Source organism: Passer montanus, unplaced genomic scaffold (assembly GCF_014805655.1).
Source record: "Passer montanus isolate IOZ18808 unplaced genomic scaffold, ASM1480565v1 scaffold7, whole genome shotgun sequence".
NCBI classification, from domain to species: Eukaryota; Metazoa; Chordata; class Aves; order Passeriformes; family Passeridae; genus Passer; species Passer montanus.
This window is the reverse complement of record NW_024372147.1, coordinates 13,236,495-13,248,833: the sequence shown is the minus strand read 5'-3', so window position 1 is coordinate 13,248,833 and position 12,339 is coordinate 13,236,495. Positions and strand designations below refer to the sequence as shown.

Sequence of the window (12,339 nt, the reverse complement as noted above, 5' to 3'; positions counted from 1 at the left end):
GAGAGAAAGTCAAGAAGCATTTGCATTAGGTGACCTGCACCTCGGTGTAGCAATGTATTTTTTGTCTGTAAACAACTTTCAGTCACTGACTTTAAATGGCAACTTCACTCTGCCCGTTTTTTGCAGCTACTGTTCTAGGTCTGCATCTGTTCTAGCTCAAGGGTAGTTTGGGTGGTAATCGGTAAAGCACACACTGCTGTGATATGTGAGTTTTTTTGGGCATAACTGTTAAAATGAGCTATTCTGTGATCTGTGAGCTCTTTCTAGAGTATATCAAAAAGTATTTTATTGTATTGCAACAGCATTCATGAATGCAAGAAGCTGACTACAATCTCAGTGTATTTAGCTTGCTGTGTCTCTCAATTAACAGAATTGCTGAGAAGGGAGAAGTGTTTAAGTTTAGATATTCCAGTCCTGACTGGAAGGAAGCATCTCTGCATTTTAGATCCTTGGCCTTGTTGAACCTTCTTTTGAAGTACCAAGCACTTCTGATCAGGATATCTGCTTCTCACTTTTAAAATAGAAAGTAAAGTTGCTTCTACTAGCCTTCAGTAGGGGATAGCTGCTGAAAGCTGACTGATAGCTTCTGGGAAGGTTAAAGACTTACCTGATGTTTGTGCCCCAGGAAGTTCCTATGTGATTTAAGTCAAAAAAAGTTAACAGCTGAACTATTGTGTATTTACATGGCATACGTTTCCTCTCCCTGGAGCCCACATTTATGCAAGACAGAATTATTTCCAATTGAAAAACTGTATGGACCTCTACTCTGTAAGGAATTAAAAATACATCTTAAACTGAGCTCTTCAGTGCTGTAAGTTATAAGGAGGAGTTACAAGTTTCTGCATTCTGATTTTTTTGTGAGAGAGCATCAAACCACCCAATACTACGAAGCAATAGAATTACAAATTTAGGGAGCAGGGAATTTTAACATCGTAAAATATCTGGGGTTAACTTGCTCTAGAGTTCAATTAATAATTCCAGCTGTAGAATTAAGTGGGTTTTAGGCATTGGAACCCTTCAGTTTTGTTGGGGGTTCAGTGTTTGTTCAGCTCTGGGCTTTTGTGAGTGTGAAGGCAATTGGGGCAAGTATTGAGGGACAGGTTAATTGGAAGAAAAGTAGGCCAGGAGTTTCATCTGGGGAAAAAAATGGGTTTTCATGCATTTAGTATTTGAATGCTTGAAATCATCTTTGTCTTCAGCTTAAATCAGTGCTAAAAGATGTTCATCTTTTCTTTACGGTAAGTCCAGAGGGCTCATCTGAACTATGGAAAACTGATTGTATCCCAGAAGGTGGTCAGGTGATATCCATCCAAAATCTTACTGACTTACTTAGGGCTGAGTTACTTTGTCAAAGCCAATTCTACAATCTTTATTATGTTTTGTGCAGTTTAAAGGGCAGCACAAAAAAAGTGAAAAGAATACGTTACTAAGTTATTAAGTCTCTCCATGCTTTATCTCAAGTTTTCCCTTACTTTTGAGAAGAGTTGCTTTTAAATACAGAACCACATTTCTGGTTTTATTAAAGCTTTAAAAAAAATATAAAAGGTAAAATCCATGGTGCTCACAAAAATCTGAAATTCTAGTTGACTGCTTTTCTGTGGTGACACTGTCTAATGTTGATGCAGGGAAGGATTCTGCAAGTGCTTTCCTAACTATCTAGAATTTTACTTTAGTTGTAAATGTCTGAGGATAAGTACCACCCTTTCCTCCCTTACTTGAAAAACATCCAACAAAATTGTCTATGTCAAGGAAAGCTATAGATTTTAGTAATACAAACAATGAGCTTGATCTAGTAAATAGTAATTGCACAGTCAAACTTAAATGTGAACATCAAAACTCGTTTAAACAGACATATTAGAAATATTTTAGGTAAATTTTCAGTGTGGATAACTGCAGCACATGATTCTCAAAAAAGGGAATGCTGAGGTCTTTATCCCAGTACTTGTAGACCTCATATAAAGAACTCCATGTAAGAAAGTGGAAGTCAGCATTGAGGTCAATTTGAGGTCATTGAGGTCAGTGCTCTTCCTGCCATGTCCTCAGCACAATTTCAACCATTTCATTTAGATTTTTCTCTTTTATGCAGTACAATTTAGCAATCCTCCAATTTCCTTTTATTCCCATTTTGAATCCCAATGTGATGTTTATTTTAATGAAACGTTCCATTGGCAATAAGTTTAATAGTTCTTAGAGAGCAATTTACAGGTAAAAACAGATTTTCTTTGGATATTTCTAGAGAGCTAGAGACACACTGAAGGAGAAAAAACTGCTGTGAGATTTGACTTGCCTGACAGCCAGCATTAGTTTCTTGAAATTACGGTACCTAGGATGTGTCTTGTATAAAAAAGGAGAAAAAGGACAAAGATGGAAGACAATGCGAATGTTCAGCTTGGACTGCTTCAATGCCTGTGGTGTGAGAGTTGTTGAGGTCTTTGACAAGTTGACAGTGCTTAATTTATGCAGTCTCTTTTGCATTGTATTGAGTGATGTGCTTCAAGATTTTCTTCATGTTGATAGGCATTTCTTTATTTTATCTTCATATTTATCTTTGTTAAACTGGAAACAGATAGCTGATACCTCAGACTGAAGAACTGTGGGGTACATGCTCTAAATCATTAAGTAGAAATTGCTATTAAAGTTACTGCTACCTTTTTAAACTGCACCTGGGGTCTCATTACTCAGCTTTCAGTATCAAACCATAAAACATGTAGTGGTACTACAGATTCAAATCCTTTTTTACTCTTCTACACTGCTTTGGCATAATAGGCAAAGCAGAATTATTGTAGGTTTCATCTATACTTGTTTAAAATGGAGTATAGATCTGTAATGAAGCAAAAGTAGGACAGAAAAGATGGTCAGAGTCCTCTGACTTCTAGGCATCTGATCTAGTGAAAGATGTCTCTGCTCACCCACAAGAGAGAAGTTGAACTAGTTTATCTTTAAAGGTCTTTTCTGACCCAAACCATTCTACGATTCTGTGGTTTTGCTAAAGCATTTTTAGGATACCATTACAAGCTAGTATGAAAGAAAAGAGATACAATGAGTAAGCTTATTAACCTGAGTGAAAATAAGTAAAAATACCTAGCTGAAGGCACTGTTAAAAAAGTTACTGATAAACTGGAAAGGAGTTATGGGAGAATTGGTGTTGGCATAGATCATAATATATTTATGGTATGTACTAATGGCCATAATTAAAACTTCAGTAGTGGTGTGTTAATCACAGCAGACTGGACACAGTTAGGTCTGGAGTAAAAGAAACCTCATGAAGTACAGTATCTCAGAGTGCATTATATGGTACTCAGAGACCAAAAATAAACATGTATTCTGATTCAAGCATCAGTTCAGGTGGAACTGACAGAAGAAGAATTACCTGGGCAGAGAAATTATTGATCAAAACCAACTATCATCCATCCATCAGTATTGTCCAGATGTAAGCAAACAGGAGCCTTATTGTGATGCTGTTGCCTATGTGGATATGGCAATACTCATTTTGGGTGTATGTCATTATATGTGATAGTGTTAAAACTTAAAATGTGGTACCTGAATGCTTTTTCATTCAGGAAAGCTTAGTTTACACTGAGAAAAGTGTAAATAATTACTTCAGTGACAAGTAGCATGTGAGAGTTTTAAAACAGGAAACAGCTTTGTGTGTTTATCCAGTCTTGAGAGGGGAAGATGGTTGCTCTCAGTAAATTCACTTGGGAAAGGAGGGAAGCATAAACACAGGAAGTGTAGAAATATGTAAAAATACAAGATGGTGGTCACAAGGTTATATGACTGGAAGCATTTATTAATTCATTCAAATTATTAATTAAGAGTTCTGTATTCTTACCATATGGAATGGTGAGGTAGAAATAACAAGATAAATTTGGCCTTTGTTCCTTGATTTAAAAAGTATTTACAATACCAAGACCCTAGATTCAGAGACTTGGAAACATGTTTTCAGTTACACATTGATCCTGATTTTCCCAAGTAAAGCATCATCTTTGCAGACTCCATTTGCAATACATATTAATCTGAGATTTTGCTGCTATTGTTTCTTAAACTAAGATTTAAGTACCATTACAACCTTGTACCTTGTTCTAATCTTGCAGTGTGAAACATCTGTTTAGAAGAGAGCAAGTTGCAGTGCATCAGTCCAACATTATTGTCACATGTTTTTCCAGTTCTCCTTCTTTTGTCTTTCTTTCCCTCTAAAATTGGAAATGCTCATAGAAATTAATATCATGGAATCATATATTATGTCTGTTATGTTTTCACAACACTAAATCAAAGAACCACAGAATGGATAAATTTGGGTGGGACTACAGCCAGTCATCTGGTCCAGCCTCCCTGCTCAGATAGGGTCATCCCAGGGCACATGACACTGGGTTGCTCCAGACATTTCTTGAATGTCTCCAGTGAGAGAAACTCCACAGTCTCTGGGCCATCTGTTTCAGTGCATGGTCACCTGCAAAGTAAAGCAGTTCTTCCTCATGTTGAGGTGAAACCTTTCTGTGCATCGGTATCTGCACGTTCCCTCTCAACCTATTGCATGGTACCCCCAAATCAGTTTGGCACACAAAAAGTAGTTTATATGTCCATTTAAAATGCTGTAACCTTTTAAAAGAAGGGACAGTTTTACTGCTGATAGCTTTTCTTTCAGAATAAGGAAATTTTATGCCTCATTTGAGCCTCAGCTGCTGATCTGCGTCATACACATGCAGGCTTAGTCTCTGTTCATAGTCTGTTTAGCTGTTTTCTTCAGTTGCCAATTTTTGACTGTTTTAAAATGGAGAGTAACATAGCCATTACTGATCTAACTAGTAAATAATCAGGCCAGCTGGTACTCTTGGGTATTAAAACACACAAAGTAAATAATTTTTACTTATATCCAAGCTCAAGTTATGGAGTGCATAGCCGTGTGTCAAACCCAGGGGTTACAGAGTTAACTGTTTTTACCCACTTCCATTTCAATGATGGAGACAGGTTTACCATGTACTACTGTAGTCAGTTCCAGAAAGGGACCTTAAACACTAATGAAAATTAATCATGTACTTGCATAGCTGGGTTACTGTTGGAAGTCGCTGTATCAGCTCTTGTAATTCTCCTCCTCCACACTTTTCTTTAGAATAGCATCTTTGTGAGTTGCATTTGATTTGAAGTTGTAGTTTGCAAGCCATGGTTCTTTTTGTGAGTGCTCTGACTTGGGCAAGCATGAGGACTCTTCATTCTACCCACTCTAAATTGAATTTCATTATCTGTTAGAAGTTTGAAATCTACCAGAATTACGAGAACATATTGCAGTTTCAGCTTTATAGCTATCTCTCCTTTTAATGCCAAAGGAGAAAGAGTGTTGGTAGTAGTATACTTCTAACAGGTATGTGGCAGCTTGTTTCTGGCCAAATACTGCCAGGAAAACAAATAGAAAAAGGAGCTTCATACAAATGGGGTTCCTGCATTTCATGTCACCAAAGATGATACTGAGTAAAAGGATGGAATTATACGCTCCTATGTACCTTATAAGCAATTTGACAGAAATGACAGAAAATTGAAAACATTACACACAAACATTTTTCTAAGCAAAAACATTTTCTAAATAAGCATTATTTCTTAATGCTGTTCTAACTCCTGCAGTATGTGAGTGTTTTTAATGTGAGCACACATGGGACTAGCATGTTGAGCTGATGCAGTAGCAATGAACTGTCACAGTTCTTTTGCAGTCACATCTTTTAATTTATTCTGGTCCTTCTTCCTTTCAGCACGTAGCCTGCCAGTTGCTAGGCAACCATAAGTGATTTTTTTTTGTTGTTGTTGCACATGATTCTTATGTGGTAGTTGTTGTGGTTATTATATTCTAATTACATAAGTGAGCAAAAGGATTAAAATCAGAGTTGCATTAATAATTACTAATTTTTGCCTACTGTATCCACAACACAGCAATTTGAGATTGTTAGAAAATATCCCATTTGTTTATGGTATGGATGCACGTATACAATGGGAGTGCAAGATAGTACTTCTTTGTGAGAGTAGGTTCTATAAAAATGATAGAACAGAATAAGCTGTTACTGATCTGAGTAGACAAAAATCAGGATGTAGTCTTCTGTCATGCCCTTAATGCTTTTTCTTTCATGGTTATAAGTGATTTTCAGTAATTAATTATATTCAACAAAAGCTTGAGGGTTTCTATGGAATTCTTAGTTTAATAGAAGGTGTGAACAAATCATAGTTGGCTGGTTTTGCACTTGGAAAATAGAATATAGCTGTTTAATAATTTATTAGTTGTATTTTTAATATAAAATACCATATAAAGGTGGGTGTGTAAGAGAATGTGGATGTAAAAAGAGAAAATAATACATCCATGAGATTAAAAGCTATAATCATCAGAAACTATTTCAGTAGGACAGATAGGCTCCACATGTTCTAAAATTTGATCAGAATTAGTTTATTAGTGGCTGTTTCGTTTTTACTGAAGTAATTGTGTTCAGTATTAGACTCTGAAGCACAGTTGAAGAAACCCAGCATCACTGATTCAGTAATTTCACTCAAATATGTATTTCTGTTAAGGCTGCTGAAATAAAACACAGCAGTGATAGTCCTTCTGTATAGCTAATCCACACTCTTACTGTACCAAGGTGCAGGCAGATAAGATACAGTGTCCTGTGTAATGATGCAAGAGGATACTGCTTTGTTTTGTTTTGTTTGCTTTCCTCACCATCAGTGCCTTGCTTGTATGAGGTGGGCACTGATCAATTACGAATAACTGAATTCTCCCTAGGCTTCTGTATAATCCTCCTAAGGAGTCTGAATGTTTTGCAGATATAGTACTTCTGTCACAGTATTTTTTACTCATTTTATAAACGGGGAATAGAAATTTAAATTTTAAGATACCGTTTGGGCACCAGAGTTCCAGTTGCTGGTTTTCATAGTGTTATATATGTCCAGAAGAAATTTGACTGATCTCAGTTACAGCTGTTACAGCTCAACACTTTCCTCTATGAACAACAACAACAAAAAGAAAAAAGGGCAGTCCTCAATTTTCAAATTAACACATGTTAATTTAGTCAGTTGTGTAGAATGTATATATAATGCATTGCTTTTCCTTGTATTGCTTCCAGTTTCACTGTGAGAGGGTAGTCTCTGGTGAAGACAGGTTCTTTTGTGTAGTATGACACAGACACACAGGTCAAGAACAAGGCTGGTGCCTTTGAATTCATTCTATAAACACTTGGACAGGGGAAGTATAAAAGTAATGAACATGTAAGTCCATACCAAAGAAGATCGCAGGTGCAGTGGCCAGAATTTCACTGTTATTTGCTGGCAGGAGAGAAATAAGTAAGACTTGGCTGTGACAGTTACCTGGCCATTGTATGCTTTGGTCTGTTTCAGTAACAGGGCTCTTCCCAAATAAATTAGATCTGTTAGGTGAAGTTGCTAGTACCTGCTGCTGAGCTGCCAGTGGTTTCTGTAGGTATCTATCCCAACAGCTGTAAGTTGTACAGGAGTGCACAGAGTTCGCTGTCCTCTCTTGGGACAGGGATGCACCATACGCCCGCTGCCTTCTCTCCCTGCAGCAGCCACACCCAGGAGCACACTCAGGTGTGTGCCAGAATCTTGCTGAGACCCAGGAGGCAGCTTGCCAGCTACTGCTGAACAGGCAAGGGCTGCTGCTGCTGCTGCGTGTCTGACACAACTGTACAGGATGAGACAGAGGCTTTTGGTTTCTAGGTCTGTGTTGAGTGAAAAAATAGTCTAGCTGCCTGTTGGTGTCAAAATTCCGATAGAACAGTGCTGGTTAGCAGTCTGCAATTATAGTACTTACATTATTGTCCTCTGTGATGGAAGGAGCAGCATTGTCTCAGGACCAAACTGAGAACAATAAAAAATCGTGGATTAGGTGAGCACCAGATAGTTAGGAAATGAGGAAAATCTTTATTCCTTCTTGTTTGTTAATCTATCAGGTCCATAAGAAAAATAGTACCTTCTCAAATTCTGATGTTACCTTAGGCATTAAGAAATGCATACTGTGTAGTAAGCATTCATTACTTCCATAAAGGGGAGAGGTATTGCCAGCTTTATGCTTTTTATCATTTTTATTTTCCATTGCAGAATTGCTTCAGTTAATCTTCAGTTCAGTTTTAGTTTATTGTCTGATAAGATCCCCCACCACTCTGAAGGGTGGTTGCAAGAGGAAGCCCAGGGGGATGCCAGTACTTGTTAGCCTTCTTGCCCAACTCCTGAGGAGTGTGATGATCGTGAGATGGTATCTGAAAATTCAGCTGAGAAAACAGGGCCTTTCTGGAGTAGCTGGGAGAGAAGGAAGCATGTGAATGTGAACTGGGAAATGCTTGTGAATGCTATTTGCAGTTCTTCACAGGACCACTTTTTTCCGGTACTCTATGAAAATTACATGTGGGAAAAAAACCCAACCAAAAACAACACAAAACCAACTAAACCCATAGGTGTCACCAGTACATTTTCTCTCAAGGTGACCTGCAGCCATGTATTATTTGGAAAATTACAAATAAGAAGATTGAAAAAAGATCCTCAATACGAAGTGTTATAATAGCTATTAAAAGAGGATGAACAATGGGAAGTATGGACGCCTCTAAGTTTTAGGCAATGTTGCAATAGTATAAAAGTTTTATAGGAAATCTGTCACTTTATTTCAAATGAATGAAGAAGTACAAATGGCAGTAGTGATTTTCAATATAGTTGGAATGATCTTCCCAGAAACCCAACAGTCATTAATAGAAGTTACTAATTTTTTTGGTTTTAACATTGAATTTGTGTAATAGCAACCAGCATATAGTATAATGGAAATCAGTATGGTTTGCTATAATGAGGAATTACAAGACTAACTATACAGTGATCAAGAAGAAGACAAACTTTTTAGAGTGACAGAAGGGAGAGTTGCTAAAAATTACTGAACAAGGAAACAATAAGGGTCTACTCAGCAAAAGACTGTGGAATTCAGATGCAAATCCTGATGCTTCTTTCATAAAGCCTCTCCTACATATTCTTCTAGTGATGTTAGATGTCAACGACATATTAATTATATGTTAGGACAGCAGTTTCAGATTTCAAATTGTAAGTTAATGATCTGTACCAAATTTAAAAATCGGTTCAGTTTCTAATTCTTTGAAAGAAAAACCATTATTTTATTCCATTATTTTAATTTTTTTTCTTATTATTAGATAGTGTGTATGTGTGTGTGTTTGTGAGAAAGATGTAATAATTCCTTTCTATATGGCTTTGTTTTTCTCAACAGTTCAGGACGGCAGCTAAGTGAAGTCTTCATTCAGCTCCCGTCTAGGAAAGAACTGCCGGAGTATTATGAATTGATTAGGAAACCAGTAGACTTCAAAAAGATAAAGGTAAAGAATGGAGGAATTTTGGAAGTGCAGGTTCCTCCATTTCTTTTTGTTTTGCAGAAGTGTGAGCATGAAGTTGTTTTTAAAATAACAGTATTAGTATTTCATGCCACCTGTATTGGTGGATTAGATTTTAAATGTTGTCACACAATTTTTTAGTAATTTTGTTTGGTGTATATTGTAGTGTGTCACTGTAATTTCAAGGTCAAATCAAACTACAGTAGTGTGACATGGATGATATCTGCCTTTTTTGCAAAGACCTAATTGTGAATCTGTCAACTGATTTGGTAAAAACACACTGTTGACAAAGATTTCATAGTTCTAGGGGAATATACCTATCCCTACATTTAAAATCATAGAACCATAAATATCCTGAGTTAGATGGGATGGGCACATACCATCGCATCCAGCTCCTGGCCCTGCACAGGACACCCCAGGAATTACACCATGTGTGAGAGCATTGTCCAAATGCTTTTGGAACTCAGTGAGGCTCGGTGCTGTGACCACTTCCCTGGAGAGCATCTGCCAGTGCCCAGCCACACTCTGGGTGAAGAACCTTTTCCTAATATCCAACCTAAACCTTCCCTGGCACAACTTCAGGCCATTCCCTCAGGTCTTATCATTGGTCAACACAGAGAGGCGATCAGTGCCTGCCTCTGCACTTCCCCTCATAAGGAAGTTGTAGGCTGCAATGAGGTCTCCCCTAAGTCTCCTCCTCTCCAGGCTGAACAGATCAAATTATCTCAGCTGGCTCCTCTAGGGTTTCCCCTTCTAGACCATAGCCTTATACCTTGGAAGAGCCAGGTCAGATCCAGAGTTTGGTAGATGGGGTCTAGGTGGCATGTTGCAGCTTGGGTGATGTCATAATTCTGTATCTTTCACGTGTGTTACAGTTACTGGGTTACTTTGCTAGAAAAGAGCTCCATTTCTCTTGCTTTTAACCCTTACAGTTCACAAAGAAATTGCTTAATTTTTGTTCTTTTACCTTGATACATTTTTTGAATAATACGCTAACAACATGGTTGATAACATTCTATGTTTTAAACAGATACTTACCTTGATGCTTAGGTAAAATTTTTCAAGAGAAAGCTTTTAGTCTGTTAAATCAAATATTAATTCAGTTTCCTCTCTGCTGTTCTTCTTTCTGCACCACTGCCCATCAATACTTGTCTTCATTTCCTCAACAAATGCAACAGGAAAGAATTCGCAACCATAAATATCGGAGTCTTGGGGATTTGGAAAAAGATGTCATGCTGCTATGTCACAATGCACAGACATTCAACTTGGAGGGATCTCAGGTCTGAATGAGTTAATTTCTATTAAACACACAGGTTTCCCCTGTGCTTGTTGATTACTATTTTTGTATATAAACTCTCTGTTTCAATTCTTACTTTGAGTAGAGAAAAATGTCAACATTTTTAGAATCCAGAATGCACTGGACACTGCTGCAGTGTGAATTTTCAGAAATTTTATTTTTTAGTGGTAATTGTGAGATCAGTTGTTTTTTGGTTTTTTTTATCTGTGTGTACTTTAAAGCTGCAGTAAGACTGTTTAAATCTGTGGTAAAAGGGAGTATGTGGAGTTTAGGTTTTCCACAGTGGATCACAGAAGTAGCAGATGTAACAGTACAGCTCTAGGAGAGGATGTTGAGGAAATAAATCATAGAAGGCTCTACAGTTCTGCTAATGGAAGATAAAAATTCAGGATTGTCCATCAGTAAAGATGTATGTAGCCTCTGAAGTCTCTGTTTTTAAAATTTCTTTATTATTGAAAGATGAGTCTCAGGTTTAGAAGGCAAACTCTTCCCAAACAGATGTTTCGCACATATGAATGGGCTCAAAATTTGGACCAGGGTGCTGATACAAAAGGAGAGACTATGAAATCTGGATGGCATATACGAAAGATAAGACAGATAAGAAAGTTGTCTTACAGTACAGTGCAACACAGTCTTGGATGATTATTTTTATAGATGAGATCCAAAAAGTGTGATGCAAACATAATATTCAGTTGAAGCACAGACCCTGAAGACAGCTTCGCTAACATGCAAGAGATAAAAAAAAGATGTCATTTGAAGACTAAATAAAAGTAAGCTGAAGGATGATGCTGCCAATAACAAATGTTTTCTTAAAATTTCTAAACATTAATAATAACATTTAACTAAATTGTGGAATTTATGTTAGATTTTGGTAATTAAAAATGAGTATGGAATTTGTTATGAAGAATAGTTGGACTCAGTTTGATCCTTTAGTGATTTTTTTATATCAAGAGGCAGAAAAAATTACTTCTGTAATATGTACATGGGATTTTTTTTACTATCTTCAGTTACATGGAAACAACTACAAATAAATCAACTGAAAATATTTTTTAAAGTACATTAATTATGGTAGATTTCTTGGGACAAAATTTTTCTACATGTTCAGATGTATATTTTCAGTTTACTATTTATTCATATAGCAGTAAAGTGGCTATTATCTAATTATAACAAGAGGGGGGGGAAAAGTGAAGGAATGTTAATAACAAAAAGTATAAATGAGACTTCAGAAAATTGTAAAGGTTGGTAGAGGGGTTAAAAAGAGGTAGAAAAACCCCAGTAGTGAAATGGAGAAAATAATGAAATTATTCACATCAGAATGACTCAACCTGCTTATGGAAAACTGTCTTGTTAGGTACAGATGGTAGAATTGAGAGGAGTAATCCTGAGTAGATAGAAGTGTTAGTATATATTGCTACTCTGTTTGGAAATAACATGTATCAGTGTTGAAGTATTATTTTCTTTTCCAATGAACCAACATTAATTACCAGGTCTAATATTAACTGTTTATTTCATGAAAGCCAAATAATGTATATCTAAGGGTTTTTGTTTTTTTTTTTTTTTTTTTTTTTTTTCTGTGAAGTTCTCACAGCATTCATTTTGATTTCCCCTTAGTTGCCGGACACTTCTGCAGTAGTCCTCCAGTTTTCCAGACTTCCATGATACCTTGTGTTC

The 12,339-nt window shown here is 36.7% G+C and overlaps 1 protein-coding gene across 8 annotated transcripts in view; it reads left to right on the top strand.

Moving 5' to 3' along the window:
• Positions 1-12,339, top strand: part of SMARCA2 (SWI/SNF related, matrix associated, actin dependent regulator of chromatin, subfamily a, member 2) — a 188,388-nt gene that overhangs the window by 95,838 nt on the left and 80,211 nt on the right. For all 8 annotated transcript variants that reach the window (XM_039729732.1, XM_039729726.1, XM_039729728.1 and 5 more), the window contains 2 exons: positions 9,251-9,356; positions 10,550-10,651. In XM_039729732.1, coding sequence (XP_039585666.1) covers positions 9,251-9,356; positions 10,550-10,651 — 208 coding nt within the window. The remainder of the gene's footprint in view (positions 1-9,250; positions 9,357-10,549; positions 10,652-12,339) is intronic.